The sequence below is a fragment of the Ammospiza caudacuta genome, chromosome 15 (assembly GCF_027887145.1).
Source record: "Ammospiza caudacuta isolate bAmmCau1 chromosome 15, bAmmCau1.pri, whole genome shotgun sequence".
NCBI classification, from domain to species: Eukaryota; Metazoa; Chordata; class Aves; order Passeriformes; family Passerellidae; genus Ammospiza; species Ammospiza caudacuta.
Window position 1 is genome coordinate 5,185,297 of NC_080607.1, and position 16,468 is coordinate 5,201,764.

General features: G+C 61.3%; 1 protein-coding gene across 5 annotated transcripts in view; it reads right to left on the bottom strand.

Annotated features, from left to right (window-relative positions):
* EPB41L1 (erythrocyte membrane protein band 4.1 like 1) overlaps window positions 1–16,468 on the bottom strand; it is a 63,828-nt gene that overhangs the window by 24,610 nt on the left and 22,750 nt on the right. For all 5 annotated transcript variants that reach the window (XM_058815001.1, XM_058815002.1, XM_058815000.1 and 2 more), the window contains exons 3-9: window positions 3,275–3,465; window positions 2,514–2,678; window positions 1,693–1,797; window positions 1,573–1,615; window positions 856–931; window positions 324–542; window positions 145–232 (exon numbers count right to left, since the gene is read on the bottom strand). In XM_058815001.1, coding sequence (XP_058670984.1) covers window positions 145–232; window positions 324–542; window positions 856–931; window positions 1,573–1,615; window positions 1,693–1,797; window positions 2,514–2,678; window positions 3,275–3,448 — 870 coding nt within the window. In that variant the 5' untranslated portion in view covers window positions 3,449–3,465. The remainder of the gene's footprint in view (window positions 1–144; window positions 233–323; window positions 543–855; window positions 932–1,572; window positions 1,616–1,692; window positions 1,798–2,513; window positions 2,679–3,274; window positions 3,466–16,468) is intronic.

A 16,468-nucleotide genomic window follows, 5' to 3' on the forward strand; every position in this document is an offset into this window, starting at 1 on the left:
GAGGGAACAGTGAACCCCAGGCTGGTGGAGTCTGATCTCTGGAGCTTCTCTGGTGCCACCCAAAGCCACGCCAGGAGCCTTCCCTGTGGGAGGAAGGTGGGCAGGAGCAGGCTGGGAAGCGGCAGCGCTCTGGCAGCCCCGTACCTTGGCATGGTGCAGGTCCACCCCGTACATGGAGAGCTTCTTGGCGTTCTCCAGGAAATGGATCTCTGCTTCTCCGGGGGTCATTCCCCTGCAGGGAGACACAGAGGGGGACACGTAGCTGGGTGCCCCAGGGCCGTGGGGCAGCTGTCCTGCCCGTGCTGTCCCCTCCTGGGGCTCACCGGTAGGTCTTGTGCAGCTCCATGATGCGCTCCTCCAGCTCGCGCGTCTGGTTGGGGGCGAAGCGCAGCTCGCTGACGTAGTTGCCCACGTGCTCCTCGGTGTCGTGGTCCCCCAGCTCGGCCTGCACGGCGTAGGAGCCCAGCAGGGCGTGGGTGACAAAGGAGCAGGGCAGGCGGCCTGTGATGATGTCGGCACGGAGCTGCAGGCACAGGTAGTATCTGCAGGGGGGCAGGCAGTCAGAGCGGGGCAGGGCACCCAGGAACCAAGCTGGTGCCCCCAGGGCAGGCTGGGGCTCGCCTGGAAGGAGAATTGTGCACCCCACAGCAGGCTGGGGCTCCCTGGGAATGAATCTGGTGCCCTCTGGAGCAGGCTGGGACTCCCTGGGAAGGAGAATTGTGAACCCCACAGCAGGCTGGGACTCCCTGGGTAGGAATCTGGTGCCCCCACAGCAGGCTGGGGCTCCCTGAGAAAGAATCTGGTGCTCTCTGGAGCAGGCTGGCACTCCCTGGGAAGGAGGCCCTTTCTCCTCACCTGGTGATGTCCTCTGTGAGCTGGGCAGGGTCTGGAGGGTAGAACTTCACAGTGAAGGCAAAGTTCCAGGGCCCACCTGGGGAGGGGAGAGAGCAGTTCAGGACAGCACCCAAGAGGCTGCACACATGGCACAGGAGCATCTGTGTGCCCACAGAGGATCCTGCTGCTCCCTCCAAGCCTTGCACAGGGCAGGGACAAGGGGGCTCCAGAGGCTGCCAGGGGCACAGCCCTTGGGACTCCAGCACAGCTTCTGGGGAATCCTCCCCAGAGAGCTGGGGACAGCAAAGCATCACAACTGCAGGAGCCACAAGCTCAGTGTCCCTGCAAAAGCCTCCTGTGTCCCAGAAGGTGACACCTTGGGCAACAGCTCTTCTGCCATCCTAGCAAGGCAATACCATGGCAAATGCACCCCAGGACCTGTCCCAGCAAGGATCCCCACTCTCCCCAACATCCCTGTCCCCCTTGCATGGGCCAGGTGGTGCCCAGGGTGGCACCAAGTGTCAGACAGCTCTCCAGTGGCAGAGTCCTTTGCCCCCTCGCCTGTCATGAGTAAGAGAAGAGGTGGGTAACAAACAGCTGAATGAGCAACAGTGTCCTTGTCCCCAGGCCAGTGGCCAAAGGGGAGGTGACCTGCCACAGGACAGCCACACTGAGCCATCCAGGAGCCCCATGGGACATCCCAGGGCTGAGGAGGATGGACCCTCCCCAGGCACTTACTGCGGATCTGCTTCTTGATCTCTTTGGAGGGGTCCAGCCAGTTCTGCAATGAGGAGACAGCAGGTCAGGGGGGTCCCAACTTTGGATGGGGGGGCTGCAGAGGAACCCCCCCATGCTCACCTTCTGGCTGTCTGAATCGCAGAAGGTGAGGCCAAAGTAGTCCTTCTCCAGGAGGTTGAGGTGCTCGCACACCAAGTCAAAGAGCACCTGGCCTCGGGCATGTTTCTGTCAGAGACATGGACAGGCTGATGTCAGCTGGTCCCTTGGGCTCCTGGACACCCTCCAGGTGACCATCAGAACATCCTCTCACCCAGCATGGGCTGCAGCACATCCCAGCCTTGCAGCCCCAGGATCACCTGTGTGTCCCTAAAGTGGGGCCAAAGGGTGTCCCAGAGCTGCAGGGATGGGCTCCTGGTGGCAGTGGTGGCTGGATCCCCCAGCACAGCATAACAAGAGCCACCAGGAGCATGTGGAGTGATGGCAAGCACCCTTGGTGCAGCCACCGCCAGGTGTGTGTGTCCCCTCTGTCCCATCCTGCAGCCACCAACAGGCATGAGTTGCCTCCCTCCCACCCTGCAGACACTGCCATGTGTGTCCCCTCTGTCCCACCCTGCAGCCACGGCCAGGTGCCCGAACTGCCAGGCAGAGCTCTATCCCCAGCCATTAAGCTTCTGACTTAGACACTCTTTTTTCTTATGAGTAGCTGCCAAATTTGGTTTCACTGGGCTGATATCCCCTGCAAGGGTCTTTCTTTCCAGACTTTTAACTAATTTTGAAATTTCAACTTCAATGGCTATTTCTGCGTGTGTTTTTCTCTAGGATAGAGGTACTACAAAGCTGTCCTAGGAAGAGTCCTTTCCCTCAGGACCCTCTGGACTGGGCAGGGTCCCAGCAGTGTCCCCTCCTTGGTGCCCGCACAGGCCCCCAAGTCTGGGACTCACCTCCACCTCGCACTCATATTCGGACGCATCGAGCAGGGTCACCCTGCACAGGGCACTCTTCACTTTCTTGGTGGTTTTCTGGGGTGACTTCTGGGTCTTGCTGGGAGTTGTTTTGTCAGAGAGCCCGTCGGTCTCGCTGTAGTCCTTGTCCTCCATGTCTGTGCCCTGGAGCAGGGACACACAGAGAGTTACCTTACCTGGAACCACTGCCAAGGGACACAGGGGCAGAGGGGGAAGGCTCTGCACAGCAGAGAGGGGCAGCTGCTGATGGACAGTGCCCAGCCAAGGCCAGTTCCACCAACCCACAGTGCCAGCACAGCCCAGCTCCCTGGAAAACGGACACCAGGGGTCAGTTCGGCACCCCAATCTCCCTGCCCAACCACCAGGGCAGCACTCAGCTCCCCACAGCCCCACAGCCAACAGCGGCTGCAGCTGGGGCTTCCAGCCGGGCCGGGGAGCTCAGTGGGGACACGGCACCCCTGCCCACAGCCATGGCGGGCCGGCAGGGCCATTCCCAGCCCGGGCACACCACCGGCCTCACCATCACCCGTGCCCGGGCTGCCGGTGCTGCCTGCAGGAGCCGCGCGGGCAGCGGGGGCAGCGGCACAGCCCGGCCGGGCCCGCCTCAGGGGCTCCTCTGGGGCTGCCCCCGAGCGCCGGGCCCGCCTCGCGGCACCACGGCCGGCAGCGAGCGGCGGCACGGCCCCTCCCGTGCTGCTCTGCCCGTCCCCTCCCGCGTTCCCCGGCCGACAGCCACTCACCGGCTCCAGGTTTCGGGTGTCCGGCTGTGCCCCGAGCTTCTCATTGGGGTCGGTGTCGCGGCCGGCGGGGCTGGGCGCGGCCGTGGGGCCCTGGGCGGCCGCCTCCAGCTGCTGCTGCGGAGCGTCCTCCTGCGCGTTCCTCACCTCAGAGCCCGGGCCTGTCTCCGTTGTCATGACCGCCGGTCACCGCGCTGCCACCGGCACCGGAGAGAGACAGCAGGTGTCACCCGGGGCCGGGGCATGCTGCCCGGGCAGCCGGCTGGGATGCCCTGGCTGCTCGGGGGAGGCTGGGACAGGCTTGGGATGCGCCCATCTCTGCCTCACACGGATCCACTGCCAGAGCCCTGTCCCTGTCCCTGCACAGATCCACTGCCAGAGCTCTGTCCCTGCACAGATCCACTGCCAGAGCCCAGATCCCCGTCCATCCACAGATCCATGCCAGATCCCAGATCCCTGTCCATGCACAGATCCACTGCCATATCCCAGATCCCTGTCCACTCACAGATCCACTGCCAGATCCCAGATCCCTGTCCCTGCACAGATCCACTGCCAGATCCCAGATCCCTGTCCACTCACAGATCCACTGCCAGATTCCTGTCCATGCACAGATCCACTGCCAGAGCCCAGATCCCTGTCCCTGCACAGATCCACTGCCAGATCTCAATCCCTGTCTCTGCCAAGAGCTGGCTTTGCAAAGGGCTGGTGGCAGCAGCACAGGACCGGGATTTCATACTCTGAGCTGGAGGATAAGAGCAGCAGTGGGGAGGGACATCGGTGACAGGGACCCACCATGGCCAGGGATGCACCTGGTCGTGCAGAGCTGCTCTGACCCCCTGCTCCCACACCCCTGCACCGGCTGGAGCCTTGCCTTGCTGTTTTCTAGGAGTGGGAGGAACAGGCAGGCTGTGAGTCAGGGAGGGCTGCAGTGACACAGGAAATGGCAGACACGGACAGTGCACAGCTCTCACATCCGGGCTGGCTGCTCTGCTCCCCTCCGGCCACCCCAGCAGCATGCTGGGTTCCCACGGCCAGCCTGGGACCCTGTGGATTCCTGCCTCCAGCCCCAGCTGCCTGAAAAACAAACCCAGGGCCAGGAACAGGGAGGGGAAGGCACTTTCCATGCTGGGATGCTCAGCAGTGTGGTTTTGGAACCTTTATGGTTTTGATATGCTTTATGCCAACAGAGCATGGGCTAGCAGGGTGTCCTGGGAGGGTCCATACTCCACAGGTCATGGAGCACCCTTTGGACCATCACCCACTCTCCACCAGGCTGTATCCAGTTGAGCAGCACCTGCTGGGATCATCCCCGAGTCCAAGGGCTATGGCTGCACAAGGTGGCTCACTTGGAGCATCTGTGACCCTGTGGTCACATCACCCACCCTGCCCAGAGAGCAGCCACACCTGCAGCCCTGAGTAATGCCTGCAGATCCTGTTCCAGTTCCAAACCCTGCTGTGGGAGGGACACCTTCCACTATCCTAGGGTGCTCCAAGCCCTGCCCAGCCTGGCCTGGGACACCTCCAGGGATCCAGGGGCAGCCACAGCTGCTCTGGGCACCCTGTGCCAGGGCCTGCCCACCCTCACAGGGAAAATCTTCTCCCCAGTATCCCATCTGACCCTGCCCGCTGGGAGTGGGAAGCCATTCCCTGTGTCCTGTCCCTCCATCCTGTGTCCCCAGTCCCTCTCCAGCCCTCCTGGAGCCCCTTCAGGCCCTGGGAGGGGCTCAAGGTCTCCCTGGAGCCTCCTCTCCTGCAGATGAGCACCCCAGCTCTGCCAGCCTGTCCCAGAGCAGAGGGCTCCAGCCCTTGGAGCATCTTTGTGGCCTCTCCTGGACTCACTGCAGCAGCTCCACATCCTTCTGATGCTGGGTCCCCAGGGCTGGGGCAGCTCTGCAGGTGGGGTCTCACCTGGGTGGGCAGAGGGGCAGAATCCCCCCTGACCTCTGCCCACGCTGTGGTCAGCCCAGGGCAGGGTTGGTTCCTGGGCTGCCAGTGCCCATGGCCGGGTCACATCCAGTTTGTCACCAGCAGCACCCCCAAGTCCTTGTCCCAGGGCTGCTCCCCACACAGCCATTCCCAGCCTGTGCTGGTGCTGGGGCTGACCCAGGTGCAGGACCTTGCCCTTGGCCTGGCTGAGCTCCATGAGGTTCATGTGAGCTCCCCCAGCCTGCCCAGGACCCTCTGGGTGCCCCATCCCTGGCAGATCTGGATCCACAGCTCAGGCTCAGCTCACTGTCACTGAGACTCACAAAGAAACCCATCCCACACCACAGCTCCTGTCCCACTGCTGCCCTTCAGGTGTCCTCAGCCGTGGGAAGATGTGAAACCTTCCCAACAAAATGACTAAAACTGGCTCTGGGGGTGGAGGGAACAGAGAGGAGGTGATGGAGAAGACAGGGAGTCAAGCCTACGCCTTCCGCCGGATCCGCAGCCAGGAGATCCCGGGAACGCTCCCCTCCCGTGCTTGCGTGCTCACCAAGGGGCCTCAGCTCACAGCCAGGGCCCAGCATGTCACCCCTTGTGCCACAGCCACGTTCTCCTGGCCATGACAGGCCAGACAACCCGCCCTGAGCAGCCTCAGCTCCTCCTGACAGACCCCACACTCAGCCAAGGCCACCAGGAGCTTCCAGAGGTCACTGCTGGTTTGTTTTTTCCACAGAGGAAACAGAGCTGCTTTTTTCCACTGCAAATTCAAGCAGTTGCTCACTCCAAGGCCTGGTCCCTGTGTGGATCATTCCCAAGCACTTCTGCTTGGATCTCAGTGTGTGAATTTTTAATCAACGTGAAATCTTTAAAATGACAACGCATCACTTTGGGCCAAAAACATGCTGAGTTTTTCACTTGGCATTTCTCAACTTTCTTCCAAACTACTTTTTCCCCGAAGTGATCCCTGAGGAAATGAGGGGTTTTTTAAGTGTAGTAAGCTGGGAATTCATCCCATCTCACTTCTGCATCTTAAGCTCCAGTTCCAACCTTCTGATGGTGCGCCAGGAACCTGATCCCAGGGACTGCCTTCCATCTGAAGCCAGGGAGAGCATGGCACAGCAGTGCCAGGGTGGCAGGGCTCTGCTAAAGGAGCCTGGCAAACCCCCAGGGACCATGTCCCTGCTCCCAGGGCAGGGAATCCCTCAGTCTCTGGCCTTGCAGCCGTGCTGGGGAGGCTCTGCTCCCTCCACAGGATCATTGCTGGGGCCAGGAGCTGTTGGAGGGAGCCAGGGCTGGCAGGGGAAGTGGCTGCAGGCACGGCCCCGCTGCAGCTGAGCCCTGCAGCTGCACAGCCCTGACGGAGGGACCACGCTGGCACTGCCATGCTCCCGGGCACAGCCACAAGGGGTACATTCAGGAGCTGTTCCCAGCCCGCCCTGGGGCTGAGGGGGAAGGCCAGGGCTCCTCCAGCACTGCCACTCACCCCAGTGCTGCTGCAGCCCAGGGTCAGCACCAAGCCCCTGGGGACAGTGGCACCTGCTGTGGGACACTGCCACCCTCCATGGCAGCCTGGTCACCTGCACTCACCTGCACCCGGGGCTGTGGGAGAGGGACACCAAGGCCCACATGAGCACCCGCATGAGCACCCTCTGTGCCCAGCTGGGGATGCTCAGCACCCTGGGGGCACCTGCAGGCCCTGCAGGGACCTGAGCACCCTCACAGTGACACCTGTCCCAGCCCCCTGTCCCTCTGTTACCCCATGGCATCCCCATGGCCCTCGAGAGCTGCAGAGGGAGATGCTGCCCTGGGAGCAGCTCTGTGCCATGGGCAGGAGCTGTCCCTGATGGGAGGGGGCAGCACACCACAGACAGGGAGCAGCAGCCATGGAGCCCTGCCCATCCCACAGCACCTTCCCTGTGCAAATTCAGCTCCTGCTGTCCCAGCACAGACCCCAGAGTGCAGGCCATGGGTTCAGAAAGGACACAGTTGCCAGAGTGCTGCCAAAGGGACAATTCCACTGAAATATCTGCTGTTACAAACCTGTTAAAGAGGTTTACACATGTGCAGTGAACTTGATGGAGTACTAAAGTTATTTCTTTCTAAATACTTCCTACAGCAGGAGCAGGACCCCACCCCTGTGGGCACCAGCCCTCCCAGCACCCAGCCTTGCCCATGGCTGTCCCACTGGAGCAAATCCCGTGCTGAGGCTGTTGGAGGCAGTGGGCACAGACCCCCAGAGCCTGCTCTGTGCAGGCAGTGCCCAAAGGGCTCCTCCTGGCACCCACAGGCCCTGGTGTCCCATGCCTGGTTTCCAGCAAGGGTGAGCTTTCAGCACAGGCCCAGTTTCCATCAAGGGCTGGCTCGATGCAGCTGCAGCTGGAGCCCAGGGCCGGGGATGCTCCCTCAGGGGACAGGGCTGGAGCCGGATGGAGCCCAGGCTACAGAAACAGGCACGTGGGAACGGTGACTGCAAAGGAAGCCTCAGCAGGATCACAGGCAGACCTGCTTGTCATGCCTGGAATCTCCTCCCATCATCTCCCTGCCTGCTCCTCCTCCCCTTGGTGTTTTCCTCCTCCTTCCCCTTCAAGCTGGAGTGTGGATTTCCCAGCTGCTTTGCCCCAGCACTTTCCCAGCATCTCGCAGCTCCAGGCGCTGCAGCGCTGCTCTGGCAGAGCCTTCCCTTCCCTCCCTGCAGGCTGCTCCCCCTCCGTGCCCAGTCACTGCCGGCTGCAGGGCGGCTCTCCACGGCTGAGCGCTCAAAGGGGGCTCCAGCTCGGGTGGGGAGCACAGGGGTGGGTGACAACCCAGTGACCTCCTCTCCCACCCCTCCGAGTGGGGCTGATGGTGGCAGCAAAGCCCCATCACATTGTGGGGTCACACTGGGGACAGATGGTGCCACACAGACACACGGACATGGGGGGCACCCTGCGGGGGTGGCAGTGGCTGCAGGGAACGGGCCAGGGGCCGGGCAGAACCGAGATGCTCCCCGGGGCTGTGGCACCCAGCACCCCGACCGGGCAGGGCTGAGCTGGGCACAGGGCTGAGCTGGGCACAGGGCACAGGGGACAGGGGCACAGGCAGTGCTGTGCAGCCATCCTGTAAACCTGAGGGAGCCCGGCAGGGAGTCCTGGGAATCCTCCATAGAAACAGCAAATAAGGAAAGCAGCCCCAAAGCCCTGACAGCACACAGCACCCTGAGCCCCAGTGCCACCCCCGGGCCCCAGTGCCATCCCTGGGACCTCACCCCCCTGGCACGGGACACACAAATCCCCAAAGAACTCCGCAGTGTAGCCTGAGAGTTCTCCTGTGCTGCTCTGCAGCAGGGCCAGAGGATCATATGAGCTGTTTGTTGTGAAGGGGGGGATCAGAAACACAGGGGATCCCCTGCTCCTGGAGACTGAACCCTGATCTCCTCACGGGGGACTGGCAGGGGCAGAGATTGCAGTGCCCCGAGCTGTAAAAGTGCCTCGTCATGGAATCCTAGAAGCAAGTTTGGGAAAGACCTCTGAGATCAAGTCCAAGCGCCCCCATGGTCCCCGGGCTCCAGGAGCCGCATCCTCCCCATCCTCCCCAGGCAGCCCCCGCTGGCTGAGCCCGGGGCAGCGGCAGCACAGCGGGGCCGAGCATCGCGCCGTGCCCGGGGGGCCCTACCTGGGTGCCAGCTGCCCATGGCTCCGGCTCGGCTCGGCTCAGCCCGGCTCGGCTCATCCCGCCGGGCGGGCGCTGCGGCCGAGGCAGCGCCTTCTGCAGAGCCGCCTCTTCCCACGCCCCGCGCGGTGACGGATGGAAGGAAGGAAGGATGGAAGGATGGATGGATGGATGGATGGATGTGCGCTGCTGCCGCAGCCGGCACGGGATGGGATGGGATGGGAGCGGGGCTACCCTCCCGGGCGTGTCCCCGGGTGCCGGTGCCGCCCCCATCGCCCCCGGCCCCGCAAACGCCTGACTCATCCCGGGCCGGGCACTCCCGCCGGGATCCTCCCTGCGCACGCCCGGCAGGGCAGCAGAGCTCGGCTGCTCATCTCCATGCCAAGGTAACCTGGCACCGTCCTGCCCTGCCAGCCCTGCCATGGGGCCCGGGGCAGCGAACCCTGCGCTGCCATCCACACCCAGGCTGGGCCGGCGGCTGAACAGAGGCTCCTCTTCACCGGCCCTGCCCAGGGTGACACCGGCGCATCCCTGTCCCCAGGGCACGGTCCCCTGGCAGGGACAGCCCCGCGGAGCAAACACGGCACGGACCCTCGGCAGGGGCTCCCTGCAGCCTTGCACTGACCCCGCCGGGCACAGGGACAGCTCCTGCTGGCAGGGGGACAGCCAGAGCACGGGCAGGGACACGGCGGGGTCCGGGGGGCAGGCAGGGGCTGGGGGGTCCTGGCCAGGTGTGGGCAGGACCCGCCAGTTTGGGCACACGCTGATGGGAGCCCTGGGCATGCTGAGCCAGCAGGAACACAAGGGGACAAAGCACAAGTCATGGAGACCCCGTCAGGCTCTGGCTGTGGGGTACAGGCACTCACTGTGTGGGTGACCACGCTGGATGCAGAACCCCAGAGTGCCCAGCTGCTCACCAGGACCAGCTCCCCAAGTGGTACCCGTGGGTTGGGATGCTCATGGACTGTTCCCCAGTCATGAACATCAGCCCTGGGGGAAGCAGATGGGCAGGGAAGGGGTTCCAGCCCCCACAGCCCTCCCTGAGGTTGGACACCTTCACAGGCATTCCTGAGCCACTGAACTGGGACAGCCCAGGGGTCCCATTGTGAAACACAGCAGCCTGCAGCCAGGGAGAGCCAGGAATCCCACAGCTACCAGCAAACTCACACTCCAGAATCCTTGCCTGACCTGCACTCTAACCCAAACCTCAGCAGTGCAATCCCCACAATTCAGGCAGGCCTGCAGTGGGGCCTGCAGCTCCCCCAGAGCCTGCAGCCCCCCTGGGAGCACCCACCGTGCCAAGGCAGCCTCAGCACCCCCGATGGCACTGCCAGCCCTAAACCTCCCCTTCCCAGCCCTCCTGGAGGCTGCAACCACTGGGGCTTGGGGCTGGGGGTGACCAGTTCTTGGCTGCTCAGCACTGCTCAGGGCTGGGGTCACCCACAGCTGAACAGAGTCCCTGCAGGCTCCATCAGGTATCCAGGGGAAAACAGGGACAGGAGGGACCTTCCCTCCATCCTGGGGAAAACAGGGAATTCTGGGGAAAACAGGGACAGCAGGGACCTTCCCTCCATCCCTGGCAGGAAGCAATGATGGACCCAGAGAAAGGGACACACACTGCATCCACTACCCACTAACTGCAGAGGGGCCTGTGGAAACTCCTCTGGGCTCCAAAAATCTTGGAAAGGGTGGTCTGGCACTGGCACAGGCCACCCAGGGCAGTGGTGGAGTCACCATTCCTGGGGGAATTTAAAGGACACTCAGATTTGGGGACATGCCTGAGTGGTGGCCTTGGCAGTGCAGGGATAAGGGTTGGACCTGACACATGAAATTCCTTTCCAGGCTCAGGGGTTCCTGACTGGTGAGACCCCCAAGGTGCCTCCTGGGGGAAGGAGCAGTTTGGGGGTCCCACAGGTGCTCCCCTTGCTCCAGAAGTGCCCCCCAAGCAAGCACTGAGCTGAGCTCCTGCACAGGCAGTGCTGCTGGAGAGTCCCCCTTGCCCCTCTGACCCCATGGCACCTTTTCCTCACATCCCTGTGATCCCATATGGCACAGCAGGGCATTGCTGCATCCCCCACTGCCACCTGGAGCACGATTTGGTGCCTCAAGCAGAAGCAGAGCCAGCTCCCTCAGACCACAGTGGGACACAGCTCAAGGCTGAGCTGGGCTTTGGTTTCAGTTCAGAGGCCCAGAAGCCCTTAGATCCCAGCAGAGGATGCTGTGGGGGCGGAGGGCATCAGTGCCAGCCCTGCCCCTCACCCTGGCAGAGCTGCCAGCCCTCCTTTGGAGGCATTTGGGAAGCTGGGGGAAGGCAGAGCTGCTGATAGAGCCTCTGACTTCAAGCACCAACATGTTCCTCATTAATTGGGTAGCAATAAAGCTGGGGTGGAGGAAGGGGAGGGATGGCCAAGCTGTGCTGGAAAGGCTGAAAAATCAACTGAAAAACCTGCCCTGAACCAGCCCTGGGCACATCCCTACTGGACATGCCCTCAGGGAAGGAGGGAAGTGTGGGGGCACTGTGGAAGGGGCTGCCCCACTGCCCTGCACCCCAGCAGAAAAAGGGCTGGTGCAGCTCAGGCCCCCCTTCCCTGGCCCTGGGGGGGCATTAGGGTTAGCCCCCCGTGCTGGGGGCTGGCCCTTGTGCCCAGGGGCACCATGGCTCTCCCTCTGAGGACCAGACTGGCCAAGAGCTTCTGCACTGGCTTCATGCTGGGGGAAAGGACTGTCCTCCCTGTGTCCCCTCCCTGAGCCGACCCAGCCCCGACATGTGGGGCTCAGTCACATCAAGGCACCCCCTGTACCTCACACAACTGGGGATGGGCATTTGGGAGCAGCCTGTTCCCATACCCAGCTGGGGGTGGGCATTTGGGAGCAGCCTGATCCCATACCCAGCTGGGGGTGGGCATTTGGGAGCAGCCTGATCCCATACCCAGCTGGGGGTGGGCATTTGGGAGCAGCCTGATCCCATACCCAGCTGGGGGTGAGCATTTGGGAGCAGTCTGATCCCATACCCAGCTGGGGGTGGGCATTTGGGAGCAGCCTCCTGCCATACCCAGTTGCCATTTCAGGCCCCATCACCCCTTGAGAGCTTAAATGCAAGTGAGGGCTCCTCATTCCCTGTAACCTCCAGCCAGCAGAGGCACTCTCAGTCACCCAGTCCCAGCCAGCCACAGGCAGACACTGTCCCCACACTGTCCTGCTGCCCTCACAGGCTGAGCAGGGGAAGGGAGGGTTTGGGAGGCCAGGAGCTCTGGCATGGCACAGCTGGCCCACACCCACAGCAGTCTTTTCCCCAGACACCCCCTTTGGACCCTCGTCCCTGTCAGTGTCTGCTCAGCTCTGTCCTCAGCTCCTCCCTCAGAGCACTCACTGGAGGGGCTGCTCTTTGAGTATTTGCGGGGTTCAGCCCAGTTCCCCATTGCTGGGATGCCTGATTCACACTTTCTGAGCATCTGCAGCCACCAGGGCAGGCTTCCCTTGGGTTCCTCTCCTCTGCCCCTCTCCCAGCCAGGTGTGTCACACAGAGGGACCCTGTGGCTGCTCAGCCCCATTGCCACCACTGACAGACTGGCACAGGACTAGGACCCTGAAAAACCCCAGTGTCTCCAAATTGGACTAAATAACACAAACATGTGCAACACAGGCCCCTGTCCATGGCAGGATTCCACACCACACTGAGGAACAGGGACAGGGACACTGACTCTGGGATGCAGCAGGACAGGAACAGCAGGGAGCAGGCGGTCTTTGGGCAGCACCCACAGCTCCAAGGAGAATCTGTAGGGCAGATGAGGAACCTCTGCTGTGCATGGAACCATCCCCTGGTACCTTGGCACAGGGAGCCCAGGAGCTGCAGGAAGGACACAGCCCCTCTGGGGGAGCCCAGGCATGGGAAGAAAGAGGATTTTCAGGATTTTCAGCTTTTGCCAAGGCAAGGGCAGCTCAGAGGCCTCAGGGGTGCCCAGGCCTCACAGGCAATTATCAAAGATAAGAGAGAAATGTTTTTAAGGGAAGGGATGCCAGAGGGATCAGAGTGGGGAGAAGGGAGAGCGAGTGAGCTCGGGGCTGCAGCAGGGTGGGAAGCAGCACAAGGGCTCCTTCAGTAGCTCTGACCCTCCTTATAGGGGACACCCTGGGACAGAGGGACACAGAGGGGACACAGGTGCAGAGGAGGAGGCACCTCAGTGCTGCCCTGCAGGGAACCCCCCAGTGCTGCCCACGCCGGGCTCCTGTCACCTCCCCCTGCCCCAGAGGCAGGACATGCCCCAGGTCCTGTGGGACAGAGGTGTCCCACTGCTCCAGGGAGCCTCCAGGGCCTCCCACACAGCCAGGCTCAGTGACACCCATCCTTGTGTTCCCCAGTTTATCTTGTACAGCTCCCATAAGCCCCGGGGCTTTCACTGAAACAAAGCTCCCAGGAGCTGAGACAGGACCAGCACGCAGGGAAGGACCATGGCCAGACATCCCCACAGCAGCCCTGGCAGAGATGGATGGCAAGAGGTCCAGCCTGGAACAACCTTTCTTACCTGGCTTTGCCTCTATTCTGCTAAGGAAACATTTCCCCAGTCTCACTCCTGTACAAAGGTACAGCAGCAGCATTTGTGTCCCCACAAAGCTGAGGAGAATCCTTTGGTATCCAAGCACTCAGACAGCACAAACAGCCAGGCTGAGAACCCCTCAGTGACTTGCAAAATGCAACCAAAACAGCAAAGCTACCCCAGCAGCTGTGCTGGACCCAGACCCTGGCAGGTCCCTATTTGGGGCAGAACCCCCTTCCCCAGCAGCTCCTTGTGCAGGGTAATCCTCGGGGGCACAGAGAGATGCCCAGCCCTGCCCACCCTCCATGGAGGGGACAGGGAGGGCCAGGCCATGCCACCAAGCCTGGAGGAGCAGAGTGGAGCTGCCCCATGCCCACCTCCACGGGCCCCACATGCTCCCAGCCCTCCACCATCCCCAGGAGTGGGACCCCTCAGCCCCAGTGCTGCTGCAGGTGGGAAGTGCCCACACCCCGTGGCGTCACTGCCATTCCCTCCTCCATAACACCCTCTAACACCCTCCTGGCTGTGTCTGAGCAGTGCCCAGCCCTGCCCAGCTGCTGTCCCTGTCTGTTTGCAGGGCAGGGTGTATTTATAATGGGGGGGTTTATCCCCATTAATGCAGCATCACCACCACACCGTGCCCCTCCTGCACAAACCCCAAAGCACCGAAGTCCCCAGAGCCCCCACCCTGACCCTGAGGGTTTGAAACTCTGAGTCCTGCAGCACGTGTGGCTTAGCTGCTTCCAGCTGCTGCAGGGAAACTGGAACTTGGAAATTTCCATCCTCTGAAGCATCTCACAGATACACAAAAGGACTAAAAGGGTGTCAAAGGAGATTGAACAAGAGCCAGGAATAGCAACCAGGGAAGGACCATGGCCAGACATCCCCCTTGAGCCGGCTCACAGCAGCCCTGGCAGAGATGGATGGCAAGAGGTCCAGCCTGGAACAACCTTTCTTACCTGGCTTTGCCTCTATTCTGCTAAGGAAACATTTCCCCAGTCTCACTCCTGTACAAAGGCACAGCAGCAGCATTTGTGTCCCCACAAAGCTGAGGAGAATCCTTTGGTATCCAAGCACTCAGACAGCACAAACAGCCAGGCTGAGAACCCCTCAGTGACTTGCAAAATGCAACCAACCCCCCCCCCCCCCCCCCCCCCCCCGACCAGGATTCAGCTTGGCACAGGGCACCTGCTCTGCAGAATCCTGCAGAAGGAAGGCAGAGGCTGGGAGCACCAGCCTGGCCATGCACTGGGGGTGCACAACAGCCTCTGAGCCCACTGTGAGCTGCAGCACCGAGCTGGGCCAAGCCCTGAGAGGACTGAACCTGTGGGCAGTTCCTGTGGCTCCAGGTGAGGGCATCTGAGCCCAGAGAGGACATGGAAAGATGCCCAAGTAAGATTTTTGAAGTGCTTGGGTTGGTGAATGGATTTGAATGGATTTCAGCCTGGAAAAAAAGAAGGTTCTGGGCAGAGCATGGAGCCCTTTGCAGTGCGTGGAGGGGCTCCAGGAGAGCTGGAGAGGGATGGGGACAAGGGATGGAGTGAGAGGACACGAGGGACTGGCTTCCCACTGTCACAGACATATTTTATGAAAAATCCTTTTGCTCGGATTTTTCCTCCTGAGAAGCTGAGAGGCCTCAGAAACCAAATGTAAACAATGATTATCTGCTGCTGTGGAATGCAACAGGTGCATTTGTGATTGGCCTCATGTGGTTGGTTTTAATTAATGGCCAATCACAGCCCAGCTGTCTCAGATTCTCTGGTCAGTCACAAGATTTCATTATCATTCCATTCCTTTCTATTCCTTGCTACCCTTCTGATGAAATAATTTCTTCTATTCTTTAGTGAAGCTTTATTATATAATTTTCTTTTAATATAATATATATCAAAAAATAATAAATCAGCCTTCTGATACATGGAGTCAAGATTCTCATCTCTTCTCTCATCCTGAGACCCCTGTGAACACCACCACATCCCACTGCCAGAGGGCAGGGTCAGATGGGGTACTGGGAAGAAATTCCTCCCTGGAGGGTGGGCGGGCCCTGGCACAGGGTGCCCAGAGCAGCTGTGGCTGCTGCTGCATCCCTGGCAGTGCCCAAGGCCAGGCTGGATGGGGCTGGAGCAGCCTGGGACACTGGGAGGTGTCCCTGCCATGGCAGGGTGTGGAACAGGATGGGCTTCAAGGTCCCTCCAGCCCAAACCAGTCTGGGATTTCCAGCTGTCCCAGATGTGCTGGAGCTCCCTTGGCAGGCAGAGCACATCTCCCAGCTCAGAGCTGCTGTACCTCAGGCAGGCTCAGGAACCGCTGCTGAGATGAGGGAGGGAAAACAACTCCGGTGGCTCCTCCCACTGCAGCAGGGGGGCTGGCCCGAGCTGAATCACCAGAGCTGACTCACCCCGGGCAGGATGGGGCTCACAGCCTGCCCTGGGCCCCTGCAGCCTGCTTTGGGGCTCTGCAGCCTGCAGCCTGCTCTGGAGCTTGGCCATCCATCCATCCATCCATCCATCCATCCATCCATCCATCCATCCATCCATCCATCCATCCATCCATCCATCCATCCATCCATCCATCCATCCATCCATCCCAGTGAGCCTTGAGCACTCTGTGCTGGAGAGGACAGTGGGACAAGGCTCCTCACCCAGGGCCTCAGGGCTGGAGCCCCTCTGCTCTGGGACAGGCTCCCCTCTGCTCTGGACAGGAGAAGGCTCCAGGGAGAGTTCAGAGCCCCTGCCAGGGCCTAAGGGCACTGGAAATAGAGAGAGAGAGACACTTTTTACATGGAGAGGGAGTGACCGGACAAGAGGGAACCATTCCAAACTAGAGATTTAGATCAGATGTTGGGAAGAAATTCTTCCTTGTGAGGGTGGGCAGGCCCTGGCACAGGGTGCCCAGAGCAGCTGTGGCTGCCCCTGGATCTCTGTCAGTGCCCAAGGCCAGGCTGGACAGGGTGGGACAAGATGAGCTTTAGGGTCCCTTCCAACCCAGACCACTCTGGGATTCCATAACTCCTCTCCTGCACCACCACCTGCACCAGGGCTTTATCCTCCTCAGCTTTGAGAGTTGTTTTCCATCTCAGCAAATCTCCCTC